This window comes from Euprymna scolopes, chromosome 17, assembly GCF_053919585.1.
Source record: "Euprymna scolopes isolate OS-2025 chromosome 17, ASM5391958v1, whole genome shotgun sequence".
NCBI lineage: Eukaryota > Metazoa > Mollusca > Cephalopoda > Sepiida > Sepiolidae > Euprymna > Euprymna scolopes.
The window spans coordinates 108,750,174-108,773,693 of record NC_136498.1 but is presented as its reverse complement, the minus strand read 5'-3'; the positions used below and the strand labels follow the sequence as shown (position 1 = coordinate 108,773,693).

At 32.3% G+C, this 23,520-nt stretch overlaps 1 protein-coding gene across 2 annotated transcripts in view; it reads right to left on the bottom strand.

Annotated features, from left to right (window-relative positions):
• Positions 1 to 1,297: 1,297 nt before the first annotated feature.
• Positions 1,298 to 23,520, bottom strand: part of LOC145296869 (threonylcarbamoyladenosine tRNA methylthiotransferase-like) — an 88,280-nt gene continuing 66,057 nt past the window's right edge. For both annotated transcript variants that reach the window (XM_080143004.1, XM_080143003.1), the window contains exons 13-15: positions 17,666 to 17,749; positions 14,961 to 15,134; positions 1,298 to 1,552 (exon numbers count right to left, since the gene is read on the bottom strand). In XM_080143004.1, coding sequence (XP_079999130.1) covers positions 1,454 to 1,552; positions 14,961 to 15,134; positions 17,666 to 17,749 — 357 coding nt within the window. In that variant the 3' untranslated portion in view covers positions 1,298 to 1,453. The remainder of the gene's footprint in view (positions 1,553 to 14,960; positions 15,135 to 17,665; positions 17,750 to 23,520) is intronic.

Below are 23,520 nucleotides of genomic sequence, written 5' to 3'. Positions count from 1 at the left end.
CGACCATCTATGGCAACACATCCAAGGCCGTAAATGACAAGTTCTCTCTGATTCTCTCTCCTCTGATCTTGAGCACGTGGTACAATGGGGAAAGGAGTGGCTGGTTACTTTTAATGCATCTAAAACTAAGCTTCTCTCTTTACATCATCAACATTCTGATCCACATCTGGCATCAATTGAAATGGATGACTCTCGTCTTGGGGAGGCTTCATGTTTTGACAAGCTTCTGGGCTTGACCATTACTCCTGATCTTAATTTGAACACGTACATCAAATCTGTTGCCAGGGCCGCTGGAAAAATGGTGGGATCTTTCTATCGATCCAGTAGATATCTCATTGCTGATGCAATTCTCTATTTATATAAGAGCCAGGTACGTCCAAGGATGGAATACTGTTGCCACATCTGGGCAGGAGCTGCTAGAAAGAACTTGTCCTGCCTTGATAGAGTTCAAAATAGACTTCGTAGCCTCGTAGGAGATGTCCTTTTCTCTTCCCTGCAACCTCTATCTCACAGAAGAGATGTTGCGAGTTTGTCTCTGATTTATCGTTATTTTCATGAAAAGTGTTCGACTGAGCTTCAGTCTATGGTCCCCCCCCTCGCCAAACTTTCACAAGAAACACTCGTCTATCTGAAAACACTATCAATAATTCCCCCCACTCTTTATCTGTGCCTAAACCTAAACGTAGATTCCATGAACAGAGCTTCTTTCTTAGAACAGCACGCCTGTGGAATTGTCTTCCGTTTTCCTGCTTTCCGGCTGAGTACAATATGGTGGTCTTCAAGTCTAACGTAAATAAGTTCTTGATGAGTCGTTCCATATAAGTTATCAAATTTACCGAATTTTCATTACTAACGATTACTTTATTGTCCAATTTCTACTGTACACTTGTTGCAATATTTTGGAACAAGAATGGGGTATGATCCCACACAGTCGGACGATTCTATTTATAAACGATGCTGCTAGGAACTGACGAATCGAATTAATTCACATTCTGCTACCAACCAATCAGAAACCAGAATTGCTCCATAAATATTAAACCTTTTCTGTAGCAATTTCGCATGTTTTTTTCCGTCTTGACACGGTAAGAATCTTTTGCTCTGTGGAACTGTCTACTGCAAACCAGTCACCTCTCAAGGCTTGTTTAGAACAACAAACCATCTGAAACGTTTCTGAAACTAAACTTGGCTTACACTTCTAGAACACTCTTTAACCCTTATCCTTGAGTGGCCTCTTGGCCTTGATAAGGCGGTGATGCCTGAGTAAAAAAAATAAAAATAAAAAAACTAAATAAATTCATACAAATGGCATTTTTTTTTATAATTATTTATTAAAAGAGAAACGAAAATGTTGTTAAAAAAGATACTTTTCTGTTTTTGTTTAAAAGATTTCTTGTGTTGCAGCCATTATTCTTTCTTCTTTTAACAAAAAAAAAAAAAAAAATCTGTGAATTTTCTAGAGGTAAAACGAGCGCATCAAGATTGCCAGCATTACCAGAACAATGACGGACATGACAAGAGTTATCTCCATTGTTGAGTAAGATGCAAGTATGACCTGAAAAAAAAAAAAAAAAAAAATGAATTATAAGGAAAAACAAATGAACAAAAAAAAAATGAATTATAAGGAAAAACAAATGAACAAAAAAAAATGAATTATAAGGAAAAACAAATGAACAAAAAACAAAAAATGAATTATAAGGAAAAACAAATAAACAAAAAACAAAAAATGAATTATAAGGAAAAACAAATGAACAAAATAAAATGGATTATAAGGAAAAACAAATGAACAAAATAAAATGGATTATAAGGAAAAACAAATGAACAAAAAAAATGAATTATAAGGAAAAACAAATGAACAAAAAAAAATGAATTATAAGGAAAAACAAATGAACAAAAAAAAATGAATTATAAGGAAAAACAAATGAACAAAAAAAAATGAATTATAAGGAAAAACAAATGAACAAAAAAAAATGAATTATAAGAAAAACAAATGAACAAAAAACAAAAAATGAATTATAAGGAAAAACAAATGAACAAAAAACAAAAAATGAATTATAAGGAAAAACAAATGAACAAAATAAAATGGATTATAAGGAAAAATAAATGAACAAAAAAAAATGAATTATAAGGAAAAACGAATGAACAAAAAAAAATGAATTATAAGGAAAAACAAATGAACAAAAAAAAAATGAATTATAAGGAAAAACAAATGAACAAAAAAAAATGAATTATAAGGAAAAACAAATGAACAAAAAAAATGAATTATAAGGAAAAACAAATGAACAAAAAAAAATGAATTATAAGGAAAAACAAATGAACAAAAAAAAAATGAATTATAAGGAAAAACAAATGAACAAAAAAAAAATGAATTATAAGGAAAAACAAATGAACAAAAAAAAATGAATTATAAGGAAAAACAAATGAACAAAAAAAAATGAATTATAAGGAAAAACAAATGAACAAAAAAAAAATGAATTATAAGGAAAAACAAATGAACAAAAAAAAATGAATTATAAGGAAAAACAAATGAACAAAATAAAATGGATTATAAGGAAAAACAAATGAACAAAAAAAATGAATTATAAGGAAAAACAAATGAACAAAAAAAAAATGAATTATAAGGAAAAACAAATGAACAAAAAAAAATGAATTATAAGGAAAAACAAATGAACAAAAAAAATGAATTATAAGGAAAAACAAATGAACAAAAAAAAATGAATTATAAGGAAAAACAAATGAACAAAAAAAAAATGAATTATAAGGAAAAACAAATGAACAAAAAAAAAATGAATTATAAGGAAAAACAAATGAACAAAAAAAAATGAATTATAAGGAAAAACAAATGAACAAAAAAAAATGAATTATAAGGAAAAACAAATGAACAAAAAAAAAATGAATTATAAGGAAAAACAAATGAACAAAAAAAAATGAATTATAAGGAAAAACAAATGAACAAAAAAAATTAATTATAAGGAAAAACAAATGAACAAAAAAAAAATGAATTATAAGGAAAAACAAATGAACAAAAAAAAAAAAATGAATTATAAGGAAAAACAAATGAACAAAAAAAAATGAATTATAAGGAAAAACAAATGAATGAACAAAAAAAAATGAATTATAAGAAAAACAAATGAACAAAAAAAATGAATTATAAGAAAAACAAATGAACAAAAAAAATGAATTATAAGAAAAACAAATGAACAAAAAAAATGAATTATAAGGAAAAACAAATGAACAAAAAAAAATGAATTATAAGAAAAACAAATGAACAAAAAAAATGAATTATAAGGAAAAACAAATGAACAAAAATAAATGAATTATAAGGAAAAACAAATGAACAAAAAAAATGAATTATAAGGAAAACAAATGAACAAAAAAAAAATGAATTATAAGGAAAAACAAATGAACAAAAAAAATTAATTATAAGAAAAACAAATGAACAAAAAAAAATGAATTATAAGGAAAAACAAATGAACAAAAAAAAATGAATTATAAGGAAAAACAAATGAACAAAAAAAAAATGAATTATAAGGAAAAACAAATGAACAAAAAAAAATGAATTATAAGGAAAAACAAATGAACAAAAAAAAATGAATTATCAGGAAAAACAAATGAACAAAAAAAAATGAATTATAAGAAAAACAAATGAACAAAAAAAAATGAATTATAAGAAAAACAAATGAACAAAAAAAAATGAATTATAAGGAAAAACAAATGAACAAAAAAAAATGAATTATAAGGAAAAACAAATGAACAAAAAAAAATGAATTATAAGGAAAAACAAATGAACAAAAAAAAATGAATTATAAGGAAAAACAAATGAACAAAAAAAAATGAATTATAAGAAAAACAAATGAACAAAAAAAAATGAATTATAAGGAAAAACAAATGAACAAAAAAAAAATGAATTATAAGGAAAAACAAATGAACAAAAAAAAATGAATTATAAGGAAAAACAAATGAACAAAAAAAAATGAATTATAAGAAAAACAAATGAACAAAAAAAAATGAATTATAAGGAAAAACAAATGAACAAAAAAAAATGAATTATAAGGAAAAACAAATGAACAAAAAAAAATTAATTATAAGAAAAACAAATGAACAAAAAAAATGAATTATAAGGAAAAACAAATGAACAAAAAAAAAATGAATTATAAGGAAAACAAATGAACAAAAAAAAATGAATTATAAGAAAAACAAATGAACAAAAAAAATGAATTATAAGAAAAACAAATGAACAAAAAAAAATGAATTATAAGGAAAAACAAATGAACAAAAAAAAATGAATTATAAGGAAAAACAAATGAACAAAAAAAAATGAATTATAAGAAAAACAAATGAACAAAAAAAAATGAATTATAAGGAAAAACAAATGAACAAAAAAAAATGAATTATAAGAAAAACAAATGAACAAAAAAAAATGAATTATAAGGAAAAACAAATGAACAAAAAAAAATGAATTATAAGGAAAACAAATGAACAAAAAAAATGAATTATAAGAAAAACAAATGAACAAAAAAAAATGAATTATAAGAAAAACAAATGAACAAAAAAAATGAATTATAAGGAAAACAAATGAACAAAAAAAAAATGAATTATAAGGAAAAACAAATGAACAAAAAAAAATGAATTATAAGGAAAAACAAATGAACAAAAAAAAATTAATTATAAGAAAAACAAATGAACAAAAAAAAATGAATTATAAGAAAAACAAATGAACAAAAAAAAATGAATTATAAGAAAAACAAATGAACAAAAAAAAATGAATTATAAGGAAAAACAAATGAACAAAAAAAAATGAATTATAAGGAAAACAAATGAACAAAAAAAAATGAATTATAAGAAAAACAAATGAACAAAAAAAAATGAATTATAAGAAAAAAAAATGAACAAAAAAAAAATGAATTATAAGGAAAAACAAATGAACAAAAAAAAATGAATTATAAGGAAAAACAAATGAACAAAAAAAAATGAATTATAAGAAAAACAAATGAACAAAAAAAAATGAATTATAAGAAAAACAAATGAACAAAAAAAAATGAATTATAAGGAAAAACAAATGAACAAAAAAAATGAATTATAAGGAAAACAAATGAACAAAAAAAAATGAATTATAAGAAAAACAAATGAACAAAAAAAAATGAATTATAAGAAAAACAAATGAACAAAAAAAATGAATTATAAGGAAAACAAATGAACAAAAAAAAATGAATTATAAGGAAAAACAAATGAACAAAAAAAAATGAATTATAAGGAAAAACAAATGAACAAAAAAAATTAATTATAAGAAAAACAAATGAACAAAAAAAAATGAATTATAAGGAAAAACAAATGAACAAAAAAAAATGAATTATAAGGAAAAACAAATGAACAAAAAAAAATGAATTATAAGGAAAAACAAATGAACAAAAAAAAATGAATTATAAGAAAAACAAATGAACAAAAAAAAATGAATTATAAGGAAAAACAAATGAACAAAAAAAAATGAATTATAAGGAAAAACAAATGAACAAAAAAAAATGAATTATAAGAAAAACAAATGAACAAAAAAAAATCAATTATAAGAAAAACAAATGAACAAAAAAAAATGAATTATAAGAAAAACAAATGAACAAAAAAAAATGAATTATAAGAAAAACAAATGAACAAAAAAAAATGAATTATAAGGAAAACAAATGAACAAAAAAAAATGAATTATAAGAAAAACAAATGAACAAAAAAAAATGAATTATAAGAAAAACAAATGAACAAAAAAAAAATGAATTATAAGGAAAAACAAATGAACAAAAAAAAATGAATTATAAGGAAAAACAAATGAACAAAAAAAATTAATTATAAGAAAAACAAATGAACAAAAAAAAATGAATTATAAGGAAAAACAAATGAACAAAAAAAAATGAATTATAAGGAAAAACAAATGAACAAAAAAAAATGAATTATAAGGAAAAACAAATGAACAAAAAAAAATGAATTATAAGAAAAACAAATGAACAAAAAAAAATGAATTATAAGGAAAAACAAATGAACAAAAAAAAATGAATTATAAGGAAAAACAAATGAACAAAAAAAAATTAATTATAAGAAAAACAAATGAACAAAAAAAAATGAATTATAAGGAAAAACAAATGAACAAAAAAAAATGAATTATAAGGAAAACAAATGAACAAAAAAAAATGAATTATAAGGAAAACAAATGAACAAAAAAAATGAATTATAAGGAAAAACAAATGAACAAAAAAAAATGAATTATAAGAAAAACAAATGAACAAAAAAAAATGAATTATAAGGAAAAACAAATGAACAAAAAAAAATGAATTATAAGAAAAACAAATGAACAAAAAAAAAATGAATTATAAGGAAAAACAAATGAACAAAAAAAAATGAATTATAAGGAAAAACAAATGAACAAAAAAAATGAATTATAAGGAAAAACAAATGAACAAAAAAAAATGAATTATAAGGAAAAACAAATGAACAAAAAAAAATGAATTATAAGGAAAAACAAATGAACAAAAAAAAATGAATTATAAGGAAAAACAAATGAACAAAAAAAAAAGTACGGAAATATACACGTTTTATTAATTACTAGCAAAGTTATCTAGCATTTTACAAATAAAATGAATAAAATCCGAACTTATATATAAAACGCACTTTGTGTGCATGTCTGTATATGTGTGCCTGAGTTTGTTCTCTGTGGACTCTGAAATGGCTGGGCTGATTCTTATAAAATTTCACACAAATATACTTTATGTGTCTGGGAGTGTTCTTAGATAAGTTTTGTATTGGAATGCCTCCGATAAGTATTGAAAATCAATGATCGAAAAAATCTGATTAAAGAAGGAAGAGTTTGATTTTAACTCACGTTAACATCCTTATACAACTTAGCATCACAAGTGAATTTGAGAAGTTTTATTACCGCATATTAAGCAGTAAGACTAGGTATATAAAATCAACAGTAGGTTCTTTGATATGACAGGGGCATATTCGAAATGAATGTTTCTGTTTAGGGCACAAGTGAACCATGATACTTGACTTTTGTATTTTAAACTTTAATTCAAGCCATTATATAAAAAAAATAATTTTATAAAATCAACAGTAAGTTCTCTACAGTGCAATGTAGACTACGATGTATTGTGGACTAGGTCACTATGAAGAGGCATGTAAAGCTTCCTCCCGGTGCACCGTAATGGTCCTTTGACTTTGATTTGATTGAAAAATGGGTGAATTCACTGATTTCAATGACAATAAAATACGGGAGTGCGAAACATTCGCTGATCATAATTCAATCCTGGGCAACATCGGGTTTCCTTGCTAGGCTATTATATAAAAGGAGCTTTGTGTGTGAGTGCATTCCCTATGGACTAAGAAATGTCTAGGTCACATGTTTTGAAATCTCACAAGAAGATACTCGATGTGTCTGGGAGTGTTCATACATAGGTTTTGTATTGGAATGTCTTTGATAAGTATCGAAAAATCGATAATCGAAAAGTCCAACTAAAGAAGGAAGTCTGATTTTGAAAGTTAACGCTTTTTTTTTTATACAACCTGACATCACAAGTGCATTTGACAAGTTTTATATCACCAGACAAGCAGAAAGGCCCAGCCTATGACATCAACTGTAGATTCATATATAGACAGGGGCATGTCTGAAATGAATATTTCTTTTTAAAGCACAATTGAACCATGATACTTGAATTTTATACGTTTAACTTTAATTCAAGTGGTTATGTGAAAATTATTTTATAAAACCAACAGTTTGTTTTTTGATAAGACAGGGACTCATTTGAAATGTTTTTGTTTAGATTTCAATTTTGCATTTTAAACTTTAATTCAAGCCATTATATAAATTTTATAAAATCAACTGTAAATTCTCTACAGTGAAATGTAAGCTACAATATATTGTGGATTAAGTCACTGCAGGTTTGCACGTGAAGCTTCCTCCCAAGACACTGCAGAAGAGGGGTCCCTAACTAGAGTAGGCAATCAATCAATTTAATGACAATAAAAGTATGGGAGAGGGGAACATTTGTTGATCCTCATTCAATCCTGCACAACGTCGGATCTCCTTGCTAGTATATATATATATGTATATATTTTCACACTGAAGAAGGCCAAAGGATTGGTCGAAAATATGTGCTTTTGAAAGAAACATTATGGTTTTTTTCAAAAGACTTTTTGTATTCCTACACATCAACAAATAGGAAATAAATACAGAAAAGATATAAACATCTATATATTTTCCGCATTGATTTATATATATATATATATATATATATATATATATTAAGTAATGTGATTTATAATTTAAAATTTAAAAATCAAATTTTAATTAAATTAAAAATCCATTTCATAAGAAGGAACAACAACAAAATCAATTATCTGTACGATCGTTTCGGAAAACAATGCTTTTTATTGTGGTATACATCAAGTTATGTAGAATAATTATATATAGTTTTTTGGTAAGCAAGGTCTCCTCATCAGCAAATTTTGGAGGGTTTTTATTGAATTTAAAAGACACCATAAATAAACCTAGCATTAAAAGTAAGGCAGATGAATCTGAAAAATTGAAATAAAAGGTCTGGATTTAAAATTTATAAGAAAATTAATATGGGTTAGAGACAGAAATAAGTAGAGAAAAATATATATTTTTGAATTTACATAATAAATTTGCTTTAAAAATATATAGAGATATTTATCTTTTAATTTTTCTTTTTTTGAAATCAGGAACTGTGGTTAAAGTAGTCATTTAGATGTTTGCTATAGCTTTTTATCTTATTGAATGATGAATTTTAAAAAGGGGGACGCTCGTGCAATAAATTGTTTCCGTTAGCGTATTTTTGATTTAAAGACGCTACGGTTTATATATAGAGAGAATATATTGTTATTACATGTTTTAAGGGGAGATAATTTTCATGTTTTCTTGACTTTATTTATTATTTATTTGACGGGTGTAAGGGAGGTAATTAGTCTAACTTAATATATATATATATATAAAATTTGAAATTGAAAGTTGATAACATTGGTTTTTAGTTGAAATTCATTTTTTTTATTATTATTGTTCTTACTCTTAACTGGCGCCATCATTTAATCCAAACCATTCTGAAGGTTGGTTGGTTGGTTGGTTGGTTGGTTGGTTGTTTTTGTTTTACGGCATATCAACCCTTTTTGGGTTATTTAATGCCGAATCGAAAGATTTTGAAGAAAAAATTTTTAATAGAATATATTTGTTGTTTTCAAGTCATTTTCTATTTAACCCATAGTTGGGACCCTAACAGGTACTACCACTCCGGGTCAGAGTGGACCTGGGAGCAATGGTAATTAAAGGGTGGCTCCACACTCCCTAAAACCCACAAGCTGGGGGCCTTACCATTGGATATAGTTTAAGGTCATATCCAGGACCCCCATTGAGGGACTTTTACCCTCTGCAGGGGGGCAGTCGGTGTATTCTAATGCCCCACCGACAGGGCCGCATTCTGAAGGAGAAAATTAAAAAATGGCGCTTAGACCCAGTCATATGTGTGGAGCATTCGGATCTCAAACAAAACTGCGTAGATGAAATAATTATAAAGGTTTAATCAACTCTACGATTTTTACAGAGTTATGTCCCTTTGATCGGCCAGAATTTTAAGAGACAATGATTTTATGGTAAGAAATGCATGATTAAAAAAAAAAAAAAAATGGTCAACCACCTGCTGCTCATAGCAAGCAGATGGGCTCCAGGCACACAAAACTTTACCATCCCTAAACCAGCAGTTCAATTTACCATCAGACTTTACCCTGGTAAATGAAGTATTGTTAACTGCAGCTTTTCTACCATCTTCATTTTTTTTCTTCATATCAACATGCACACACCGTTTCATAGTACGTTGAGTGTTAGAAAAAAAAAAATTAATTTTTATTTCATCAAACATGTCTAAATGATACAAATTTAAAAACATTTTTTATAATTGTATTTTCACTCCAAACAAGGCACAGTGCCATTTTGATGTAGGGGGCTACTATCTGGGACATAATTTGCAGGGATACTATGCAGGGAGTTGAGCAGCAAGATATCTGTTTACATTACACTTGAACTTCTGCATGTCAGTACAGTCAAGGAAACGGAAACCCGGAAGGGAATTCCAAAGTCTAGCAGTCTTAGGGAAGAAACTATTAGAGTAGAAGGCTTTCTTACATCTGGGGATTTCTATTGTGTAGGGGTGGGATTTTGCTGCTTGTTGGGTTTGTTAGGGGTATTTATGTCGAAGGGGTACAAAGGCTTGTAGTTCTTCAGAGCACTTACGATTAAAGTACTTGTAAAGCAGGTAAAGGAATGCAACATTTTTTCAATGGAACAGCGATTGAAGCCTAGCTGATAGTGCGTGGCGACTCTCTTTTGAACCCTGTCTAAGAGTGAGAGACTAGCAGCCGATGCACCAACCCAAATCTGACAACAATACTCCATACATGGGCAAATGGTGGCCTTGTAAAGGTACAGGATACTCTCAGGCTTAAATAACTATCTAGCACGGTAGAGAGAGAGAGAGAGAGAGACCACCTTTGCAGCAGCCTTGGCAATGCACGCAATGTATCTGTTCCAACTCATGTTAAGCAGAGGAGTTTGAATGAAGTACTTTCAGGTAATGTATCGCTGCCCAGGTATGTCGAGGTGTAGTAGTAATGAACCCAGAAAAAAAAAATGCGGTAGTAGCGAGGGGAGGGGGATCAAAACAACAGTAGGCAACCCGGAGGAAGAGAGAGGTGTTAAAAAAAAAAACGTTTTAAAAATGTGGTAGTAGGCAGGCAGGCTCGAACCCGTAACGCAAATGAGGAAAAGAAGGTGTAAAAAAAAACCCAACGTCTTAGCTGATGTGTCCATGATGAAACCAGAAGTCGCGAGCACTGAAATTAAAGCTAGTCAATCGAAAGGCGACAATGACTTGCAAAAATGTCGGCAAAAAAAAGCGACCCCTTCCTTGTAGAAAACTGCCCAGTTGAGGGTGAAGAAATTAATGTTTTGCCCAATTTTTCGATATTTGTCATCCGAAAGATCGAGGTTTAAAACGATACCAATTTTGTCACGTTCCGACGCCTCTGTCAGAAGTTTTTGCATGCCATACAAACATACATACATATACATAAACAGATGTTTGAGATTCATATTATAGACTTGTAGGAGTACCTGGTATTGCCCGGGTGTGTGGAGGTGTAATAAGGAACGGGGGGGGGGGGGTAAAAATGGTAGTAGCAGTGAGGGGTGTGATCAAACAACAGTAGGCAGTTTGGGTGAAGAGAGGTGTTAAAAAAATAAGTGCTAGTAGGCAGGTAGCCTCGAACCCATAATGCATAGGAGGAAATAAAAATCTAATGTCTTAGCCAATGTCTCCATTGCACAACTGGAAGTCGAGAGGGTTGAAATTAAGTGCAGTTAATCCAACTGATACGATGACTTGCGGAAATGTAGCTGCAAAAACTGACCCCTCCTTGTAAACAACTGCCCAGTTGAAGGTGAACGAATTAATGTTTTTGGCTAATTTTTCGATATTTGTTGTCCGAAGGATCGAGTTTCAAAATGATACTGATCTTATGAGGACCCACCGCGTGTGTCAAAAGATTTTGGCAGACATACAAACACATGGTTTTCTAGGTCAAATATCACGCTATAGCAGCAGTAGTAGTAGTAGCAGCAGAAAAAACAAATTCACAGCATGAATTTTATAAGATAAAAGTCACTGAAAAGACTTTTACGATGTCGTTTCGTAAGTGTTACATATTATGATCTCAATAGCATATATAAAGTTATAAGAAATAGTACACCCCCCCCCCCGAGAATCCCGGCGAAAAAAGCCTTTGGCGGACATAAACAAAAATGCACACACACACACACATTTTCGCTTTTATATATATATAGACTAGCGAGGGGTACCCGGTGTTACCCGGGTGTTTGTAGGTGTGTGTGAAAAAAAAAAAAAACAGGTGCGCGTTTTTGATTGACGTGACGGCGATAGGTATTCAGCAGTTAAGATTTTGTGCGGGGACAGTTTTTAATGAGGTCAATAAATCGGTTTGTTTGTTTTTAAAAACCCGCTCCCCCGTCTGATATGACGAAGTCGACATTGACCAAACGTTCACTGGCTCTGGGCCTGTGATTAGAGTCGAGTTTCGCTTTTTTGTTTATACCGAAAACCGAATGTAACGCGTGCCGATGCGGGAAATGTGGAATAATTAACGTTTGAAAGTCAATAAAATTAAATAGACAGGCGAGCTCTGTGGTTAAGTGTGAGATATTACAATTTATAGATGATATAAAAAGTTTTAAGAAGTTGTGAAGCGAGCGAGCACTTCTCTGAAAGAAGCCTTTTGTGGACATCGAGGAAAAGCGTACATACATACATTTTCGCTTTTATATATATAGATAGATAACAGAAGAAAAAATACCCATTACTCTCAAGGGAGATAATTCCAAATAGTCACCCGATTTTTTCAGAGTTGCCCCCCTTTACTGTCTTTTTTCTTCTCACATACAAATAATTTCGATTTTTTTCCCCTTCCTTTCTTTTTCTTTTCCTATTTTTCTTTTCCCCTCCTTCTTTTCTTTTATCCCCTATTAGTCATAATGATAGCATCAAAAATTAAAAAAAAAAAACTACATGGTTAACAAACGAATAATCTGTGATTAACCATACTGAAACTAACAGAGTACATATGGGCGTGTGAGAATCAGCAGCAGCAGCCTAGGAATAGCTGGCACGCAAAGGTATTAGCAGCAGCAGCCGTTAAAGCACATATGCAAATTGGCAAGTGTGAGCTTGCATCATGAGAAGGGGAGAGAAAAATACACTTCATGACCGAGGAGAGAAGCCAGGCAAGATAGATGTGTAAAATCAAGGGCAAGAGAGCACTGGCAAGCGTCAGCGTGAGGTGGCTAGGACAGAGACTTTTAAAAAGCACATGTGTGTGCAAAAAGACTTTGGAAAAATAATGAGATGCATTGTTTTGGAAAAACCATGAATAAATGCATTTCATTTGCATTTTTAAGAAATGTTGAGTCGGATTTTTATTTCTTTCCTTTTTATGTTTTATTTGTTTGTTCCTTTGCGACGATGTCGGACAGCGTGTGGGTCTGAGAGGTTTAAACTCTAATAACACAGTTAAAAATTAATGCCATGTTATAAAACCAGCAACCCCTTTGTTTTGTAAACATTATTTCTAAGAACTTACACATGGTTGATGGATTTAATAAAAAATTTAGTCATAAGTTATAAATTATACCACTAGGGTTTCCTGATAATTAAATTATCGTTATAATTAGTGTAAACTTATTTTGGTACTTCTACACTATTGGGACGAAATTTCGGAAATCGTAAAACTGAATTTCAAATGAAAACAATGGTATCTACATATTCCGCGTATTTTTAAGATGATTATATCCAAATCTTACAAAAATCGATAAGTTAAAAAATTATTTATTAAAGAAAATAAGAAATAAAATTTGATGAAAATGATTGTAAGACACAGGAGAGCACAAAAGGGAGATAATTTTCCGTTTTTAATTAAACAAGACGGCGGCGATTTTTCGCCTGCTAACATGATTGAAGTTGTTTTATTTAATAATTCAGTAATATTCAGGTAATTTCCACTGCATAAACATTGTAACTTTTTATCTGAAAACTATATTTATCGACAGCAAAATCTCATCCCAATTCTGTAGAAGTGCTCTTATTTTACAAGTAGATCCAAAAATTCGGAACCTTAGACTGCAAAGCTACCCCCCCTCCGTCAAAACAGGGCAAATTTTATACATGATGAAAATCTGAAACGTCATGCAGATAATACTCAAGATAATACAATTGTCCAATTTATTCATTTATTTATTGCGGACTATTATCTTCATCTTTCTTAGTTGTTGTTTCACGACGTTTCGGCCAACTATTCCTCTGGCCTTCGTCAGGTGGTAACCCCGACGGGATAGGAACTCCGAATCTCCTAACTGTATCCTCAGCAATTACTGCCTTCCATAGTTGTTGTCGTCTCACCACGTTTTGGCAAAGTAATCCTCTAGCTGGCTTTGAGTAGGATTGAAACCGCTATCTTCGTACAACAACTATGGATGGCAATAATTGCTGAGGATACAGTTAGGAGATTCGGAGTTCCTATCCCGTCGTGGTTAACCACCTGACAATATAGGAATAGTTGCCCGAAACATTGTGAAACAACAACTAAAAGATGAGTGTTGCAATATTTCATTATTTCATAATGGGGTATGATCCTGCAGTCGGGAGATTCTATTTATAAACGATGCTGCTAGGAACTGACGAATCGAATTAATTCATGTTCCGCTACCAACCAATCAGAAACCAGAATTGCTCCATAAACCTTTCTTTCACATGTTTTCTTTGTGTCAACACGGGAAGAATCTTTTGCTCTGTGGATTCCAACTTGAGAACTGTCTACTGCGAACCAGTCACCTCCAGGACTTGTGTAGAACAACTAACCGTCGGAAACTATTCTGAAACTAAACATGGCTTACATTTCTAGAATGAGGATAATAGCCTGCAATAAATAAATTAATAAATAATACTCATTGCAATAATGAATTCCAATTAAATAATATAGTTGTCCAATTTATTTAAATAATCCAAACATTCATCTAAAAAGTTCAGAACTGTAATACTATTGGTTGCTTCAATATTTCAACTGATGTAATCTCTGACCCTATTGAGGTGTATTTTTTTTAATTTGGAAATCTTTGTATTATTTTAACTTATTCAAAGAATTTCATCTCCAGTCAAATTCTAAATAAAAACTGGAGAGAGAAAAAAAAAACAAAAAAACAAGTTCTTCTGTTTTCAACCGACATACACAATGTCTGTTTTGTACGAATCAGCTTTCTGTTTAAAATCGATTTTGACATATAAACTTTTTCTTTAAAAAAAAAAAAAAAAAAAAAAAAAGGTGGGAATTTATCGAACAAAGCTTCTTACATCTTGCACTAGTCTTGCACCAGATACTGGACTTTTTCTTGGTGGAAAACGGACACAAGGTCTGCGGACGGTCATTCTGCCGAGAAGTTTGCACCTTAAGTAATGCTTTCCTACGGATGTAATCTCAACATCAACAGATTTTCCCATAAGTTTTTCGTCTTTCGGTACCAACACCTGGAATCCAACAAAAGAAACAAAAGGGAAGTTAAATAAGCGTTAACTCCACATCTAAAATGGAAAACTTTCCATCTCTTTTAACTATATATATATATATATATATATATATATATATATATATATATAGTAGCAGGGGAAGAGGGGGGGGTCGCTGGCTTTGCCCGGTCGTAAAATACGCTTAAATAGATTTTAATTTGTCCAGATTTCGTGTATGTTATTATAGCCATGATTTCAAAGGTAAAAAAAAATGGCATTTGGGTGCCATCAGTTAGAATTGAAACCGAAACTGTAGCATTCAAAGCTGGTGACGTTACCACTGCACCGACGTGACACGCATATGAACTGATTAAAAATAAACTAAGATGAATGTACAAAATGTATAACAATTTTTTTAATTTTTATCATTTTTTGACCTTAAAAACGATTTTAACCGGCTGAAGACCCATAAAAGGACGGCCTGTAAAAAATCCAATCATTTGAGGCCTCTAGTGCTTTAGTTTTGGAAGAGACAGTGTTTGAAAATATGGAGACAGACAGACATATAGCCTTATATATATATATATATATATATATATATATATATACACTAGCAAATGCGCTCGTCGTTGGCTGGGTTAAAAAAATAAAAAATATATATATATATCCACACATATATATAATGATGAGAATAAAGGCAATAATACAGGGTGACCCCCCCCCAAAAAAAAAACAAAAGCTAAATGGAGGCCATCAAGAACATATGCTGTAGAACAGAGAAAAAAAGGCCAAAGACGCTAGTGTTTTGATGTGATGGTTTGAATATAATAAACTAGTTATGACCAAAGTTTCATTTCATTCGAACAAAACACTAAGAAACGCGGCCTAATTAGAGTTGGGGCCCGTTTTTTTTTGGGGGGGGGTCACACTGTATTCCAACAAGATGGAGAGATGAAAAAAAAAAAAAATAAATAAATAAGTTATATGTTCATCAACTTTTCGTCTTTACTTCAAGACTTCCTCGGTATGATTACATTGAAGAAAATAAAATACCAGTACAATATTTGAAAAATATATTTGTGAAGAGAATGTCTTTGTTCTATTTCAGAATGAAAAAGTCGTTAGCATTTCAAAAAGTTTATAGCGTTGTGGAGTGAGTCAGATTTTTTTTTTTTTATGTCGTATAGTCGTTTAGATATTTTCAAAAGATATGATGCAATTTATGTTCTTTTTGGAATAAATATAGTCATTATAATTTAAATGTGAATGTGCAATTGAAATGAAATGAGTGTATCACTGTTTTGTTATTTATTAACTGACTAGTGGGAGTACCCGGCATTGCCCGGGTGTGGAGAGGTGGTGTAGTAAGGAGTCAATACAACCAGAAAAAAAAAAAAAAAAAAAAAATAGATGCAGCCTGGGTGGAGAGAGGTGTGAAAAATAAACCAAAATAGTTTAAGCGCACGGTAAAATAATTCAGTTTTTGTTTTAAAAAGGAAAAAATCCCATTACGTAAGCCTTGAAATAAGAAAAAAAAAAATATAGATGAGTGCGTAGGCAGGTTTGAACCTGTGACACGAAGGAGGAAAAGAAGGTGAAAAGAAGCAAACTGCTTAACCCCCACAGCCACCATGACATATGATTTTGCTGTCATTCAAATTAAGGCTAGTCATTGCAAGCACGTATAATGACTTTGCAAAAATGTTGGTGAAAAAGTGACCGCTCCTTGTACAAAACTGCCCAGTTGAGAGTAAAAGAATGAATGTTTTTGGCCAATTTTTTGATATTTGCCATCCAAGAGATTGAGCTTCAAAACGATACTAATCAGATCAGGATCCATCGCATGTGTTGAAAATTTTTGTTAAACACACACACATACACATTTTGCCTTTTAAATAAATCGATTATATATATATTAATTATTATAAGTAATATTTTTATAATGTGAGTTAATCTGTGTTTAAATTTAAATTCTTTTCTTTTAATAAATTTACTTATTAAAGGCACTAAAAAGTCCAGCACAACTAAATTGATCAAGTAGTTTTATTTTTATAAAGAAAATCATTTTTAAGCGATTAATGGGAATTCAGAGGCATTACAACAGAAATCTCACAAGTTTGAATTATTGAGTCATCTCTCCCTTTTTTTTTTAGATTGTTTTCAAAAAAGGCAGCCGCTCTTCTGTTACTCATAAAATTTGACTTTCTTACTTACAAATAAAACTACCTGATCAATTTACATGGTTTTTGGAATATGATATATTTATCCAGTCACTAGTGCATACATCATACAGATTTTTGTTTATTAAAAAAACGGGCATGCGGGATCCCCCTCCACCACTGAAAAATTTACTTTTTACCATGACTAATGTTTGTGCAAAATTTTCAAAAAAAAAAAATCCAAGTGAAAAAAGTGTGAACAAATGAACGGGAGTGAATTACTAGGTCCAATCCCTCCTTTGTCCGGGGGGGGGGGGGGATTAAGAAAGAATTCTGGACAAGCGCAAAAAACAGAAATGGAGATGTAAGAAAAGAAAAAGCATCGACACTGACCTGATCGTAGAATTTATTGTGCCCTACGTAAAAATTCTTGTCATGTGAGGTCTCCGTTACCAGAACCGTCTGAATAGCTCCAATCTGAAGAAAAAGAAAAAAAAAAAAAAAAAAAAAAGGAAAAATGTTTGATTTAAAATTTTTTTTTTTTTTTTTTTTTTCACATAAAGATTCATTATTCAAACTTTTGTTTCAACTAAAATATACAGTGTATTTTTATGTGACAAATCGCGGACACAGGTATGGCGGCTGTATGCAAATGCCGAGCCATGTGCAAAGTCACGTCACCGTAAAGAAAAAGGAAAAGCCTATAAAAAGAACATGTGCACAGACTGAAAAGAACATTCAAGAGGACAAAGTCAGAGAGAAGAAGCACAATCATGTTTATTCAGGAAAGTACCCAGAAATAGATTTGTTACATAAGAAGGGCTGTCCCCTTCTCATATAAGAAGGCAGACTAGATAAGTGAAAACGGTATTAGGAAAAGGCTAGAATCGAACCCTGTAGGCAAGTGAATAATTGAAATCCTAGGAATGCAGTCGATTGTTAATTCTTTTAGAAATAACTGGATATTAAATATGTCAGTTAAAAGAATGGACAATAACAAAGTTGAAAAATTATGTAACAAATAAGTTAAATGATACAAAATAATTTACGGATTTCTTTTGTTTATCAGAGGTATGTTAGATACATGTGCAAAGTGCACGGGTAAATAGAAACGTGATAAAATGACAGCAGGCTCTGACGTCATGAAGAAAGGAGATTCTCAATATATTGAAACAGGGTTAAAAGTTAGGAGATAATCAGAGTCACACTCACAGTCAGAGAGAGAGAGAGAGAGGGTCAGATTAGGAGCTGATGCCCTTAGAGGCAAAGGGTAGAAGAAAGACCATGTAGCTATACAAGCTTGATTGAATTCCTGAGTCATCAATCAGCTGGCTGCTGAATAAAGAAATCACCATCTATATTTTGTAACTGTTTGTCTTCGTATTAATTTATTTTTTATTTCGGACTATTATTCTCATCTTTATTAGTTGTTGTTTTTCATCTTTTATTGGTTTGTTTATTCACAACGTTTCAGCCAACTATTCCTCTGGCCCCCGTCAGGTGGTAACCGCGACGGATAGGAACTTCGAATCTCCTAACTGCATTCTCAGCAATCACTGCCATCCGTAGTTGTTGTCGTCTCACCACGTTTTGGCCAAGTAAACCTCTGCACGCCTTTGGGTGGGATTGAAACCACCTGACGAAGGCCAGAGGAATAGTTGGCCGAAACGTTGTGAATAAACAAACCAATAAAAGATGAAAAACAACAACTAATAAAAGATGAGAATAATAGTCCGAAATAAAAATAAAATTAATATATATAATGCTTATTCTCAAAAATGAATTCCAATTAAGGAATAATATATATGTTTGTCTTCGTGTCGTCATTCCACCAACTGAAAGGTAAATGGGTTTTGTCCATCATCATCTTTAACGAACCTGTGTATAAACTCCTCATAGTATTATGAGTTCCCTCCTCCACCATCTATCTGTGCTGACAAGAACTATTGCATAAATGTCCCAGCTCTGTAATAATAATAATAATATGAAGTCCCCAAGAATTGTCACATTCGTCATGTTTTTTTTTTTTTTTTTACACAGTGGTCACCACTTATCAAGGTCCGGAAGCCACTCAGGGATAAGGGTTATTGCAAGTACATTACGTTAGTGTGGAGATTTGATGAAGTGTTTACTTAAGGGGGCGGTTCATTAAGAATTTGTTAACATTGGACTTGAAGACATCCAAGTTGTATTCAGGTGGGAAGCAGGCAGACGGAACAGAGTTCCACAGGCGGGCAGTTCTAAGAAAGAAGCTTTGTTCATGGAATCCGCGTTTTGATTTAGGCACAGATATAGAGTGGGGGAAATTTTTCACAGTGGATTCAGCTAGACGGGTGTTTTTCGTGAAAGATTGGCGAGGGGGGACCAGAGATTGGAGTTCAGACGAGCACCTGCCATGGAAATAATGATAAAACAAGGATAGGCTCGCAACGTCTCTTCTGTGGGAGAGAGGTTGCAGGGTAGAGAAAAGGGCATCCCCACTAAACCACGAAGTCTATTTTGTACTCTGTCAAGGCAGGATAGGCTGTTTTTAGCAGCTCCTGCCCCAGATATGGCAGCAGTATTCCATCCTTGGACGTACTTGGCTTTTATATAGATAGAGAATTGCATCAGTAGTGAGATATCTTCTGGAGCGGTAGAAGGATCCCACCATCTTTCCAGCGATCTTGGCAACAGACTTGATGTAGGTGTTCCATTTCAGATCAGGAGTAAAGGTCAAACCCACAAGCTTGTCAAAACACAGGCCTCTCCCAGACGAGAGCCATTCATCCCAATTGATGCCAGATGGGGATCAGAGCGTTGATGATGTAAGGATAGGAGTTTGGTTTTAGATGCATTAAAGGTAACCAGCCACGTCTTCCCTCACTGAACCACGCGCTCAAGATCAGAGGAGAGAGAATCAGAGAGAACTTTGTCATTTACGGCCTTGATGTACCAAAATATATCACTCTCTCAATATCGTTGTTATGCCTGTTCTGAGTCCCCATTATATGTGTCCCAATATGAACCCCGCTACACAACAGATGTCTGAGGCATTCCCTCAAGTCTGCATCGGAGCATCCCTCAAGTCTGCATCGGAGCATGCCTTGCCCAGGGGCCAGTAGTGTAAGGATGTATGCGATATGATTAAAAAAAAAAAAAAAACATGGAATAAAGGTTAACGAGATTGACAAATAATCAATTGAATGGTGACGAATACTATGAATGGATTGAAAATAATGAATGGAATAAATAAAATTTGTTTACTTATGAAAACGGTTTACGATAAGTGTGTACTGATACTATATTTGAAAATGATCATATTGTAGCCCTCAGGAAATCAATCTTGTGGCAACGTGTTCCACAAATCGAATGTTTTTGGAAATAAAACTCTGTTCATGGAAATATACAGTATTGGTATATGAAAACTCTAATCATAGCTGTTCAAACCCTCTCAAGGTTCGTTGTCGGACAGTGTCCGAGGCATACCTCAGGCCTGCATCGGAGCATTATGTTTAGGGGGCAGTCTGTGAAGATATGATTAAAACTCTAATTGGTATCAACTTTAAGTTTATGTGTAATTGTGACTTTAATCTATATCCTGGGTGATGTATGCCATGTTTGCTTAAATTTTTAAAAGAATGTAGATGAATTAATCACTGCCAGGATAACTCTTAGATTGGTTAGGGTTAGGGTTATTGGTTCAGTTCAGTAGCTCACAAACACATGAGCATAAAAAAAATAACTTTTCAAAAACTTTCCAACCGCAATTCAAAAAGTCGACTTAATCAAAACAGCTACCTCCACATCTTTTCATATAACAACGTTTGTATTTTATTTGTCAAAACAATTTATTATACTTTTATGGTTTATAAAATTTGATTACCGTTTCTAATAAACTAGCCTGGATGCCCAGCATTGCCCGGGATGTTTGGAGGTGTGTGTTGAGCAAAAAAAAAAAAAAAGTGGTAGTAGGCAGGCAGGCTCAAACCCGTACTGCGAAGGAGGAAAAGAACATAAAAAAAAAAAAAAAACGTGACGGCTTTGCTGTTGCATCCATTGCCAAACCGGAAGTGGCGAAGGTTTTTAAATTAAACTAGAAAAATCGAAAAGAGAAAATGACTTTCAAAAATATCGGCAAAAAAAGTGACTCCTCCTTGTAGAAAAATGCCCAGTTGAGAATGAAGGAATTAATGTTTTTAGCCAATTTTTTTTTATTTGTCATCCGAAGAGTCAAGCTTCAAAACGATATCGATCTCATGAAAATCTGTGGCCTCTATCAAATTGTATAGCGCATCGAAGCACAGAAATTAGGAACCCGGGATTTTTGGAAAATCTACAACAGCGTAGTTAATAATGGACAGTCAATTATTCCCCACTAACAAACAATCATGAGGTTGGCTTGCACGGCAACTGACAAGGCTAATCTGCTTGCCAGTCGGTTTGCCTCAAACTCACACTGAACTCGGTACACCACTCACTCCCTGATTTTCCTCTGCGAACAGACGCCACACTTGACGACTTGAAAATCACCCCTTCTCAGGTACATGCTATTATAAAAAACCTAGACACCTCTAAAGCATGTGGACCAGATCTCATCCCGGCTGTGCTATTAAAAAAATGCTCTGCCGAGGTTGCTCCAGTTCTGTCCAAACTTTACAATAAATGCCTTAACGAATCTTGTTTTCCCGACTGCCTGGAAAACCGCCTCTGTGGTACCAGTCTTCAAGAATTCTGGTGAAAGAACTGACCCACTAAATTATCGCCCCATTAGCCTCCTCCCGCTTTTCGCCAAAATATTTGAGTCCTTAGTTAATAAAGCCCTAGTCCAGCACCTAACAGCTGCTAAACTCTTGACTGACAAACAATATGGATTCAGGCAAGCCCGTTCAACAGCAGATATCTTAACTGTAGTTTCTGAACGTATATAACCGTTCATTGGATAAAACAGGGGAGGGTAGAGCGGTGGCCCTTGATATATCTAAGGCTTTTGACAGGGTATGGCACGATGGTCTTCTAAGGAAATTAGATCATATGGAATCACTGGAAGAATTCATAACGTAATTAAATCCTTCTTAAGTAATAGAAAAATCAAAGTTGTCCTCGACGGACGTACATCCAAACAATATGACATAAATGCGGGAGTGCCTCAGGGGTCTATCCTTGGACCTCTATTGTTCCTGATATTCATAAACGACCTCCCTGATAATATTGTTTCGGAGATGGGTATATTTGCCGATGACACCACTCTCTATAACAGATATGAGGGGAAAACAAATGAACACATATCCAAGAAAATGGCAGAAACACTAGAGGATGACCTCCAATCCGCAGTGGAATGGGGACAAAAATGGTTGGTCTCATTCAATGCTGCTAAGACTAAGCTTGTTTCCTTCAATAACTACAAGAAACCTTCTCTCCCACCAATAGCAATGGCCAAGAACACATTGCCTGAAAGTACTTCTTTTAAAACTCCTCGGCCTAACGTTTACAGGGAATATGAACTGGAATAGATACATTGAGAGCATTGCCAAGGCTGCTGCAAGGAAGGTTGGCTCCCTCTACCGTGCTAGAAAACTACTTACGCCTGCCAGTATCCTATACCTCTATAAGGCAACCATTCGCCCATGTATGGAGTACTGTTGTCACATCTGGGCTGGTGCATCTGCTGCTTGTCTCTCGCTCCTGGACAGGGTTCAAAAAAGAGTCGCAAACCTGATAGGTCCTGAACTGTCATCTGGCTTCAACCTCTGTCCCATCGACGAGATGTTGCATCCCTCTGCCTGTTCTACAAATACTTTAATGGTGAATGCTCTGACGAACTGCAAACACTTGTACCTCCCCGACGTAACTACCCCCGACAAACCCGACAAGCTACTAAGTCTCATCCCTTTACAGTGGAGATCCCTAGGTGCAAGAAAGCCTTTTACTCCAATAGTTTCTTCCCCAGAACTGCGGGTCTTTGGAACTCCCTTCCGGGATTCTGCTTTCCAAATGCAATGATATGCAGAAGTTCAAGTGTAATGTTAACAAACATCTTTCTACTCTTCTCCCTTCATAATGACCCCGCTAATTAATTCCCTAATAGTAGCCCCCTGCTTCAAAGTGGCACTGTGCCTTGTTTGGGGTGAAAATTGAATAAAAAAAAAAAAAAAAAAAAAAAAGTTTTAGGCAGACATACAAACATATATATATGCATTTAAACAGACAGGTGAGATTTATATGATAGATGTTTGCTTGATACTGGATCTGAAGATGACCATATTGCA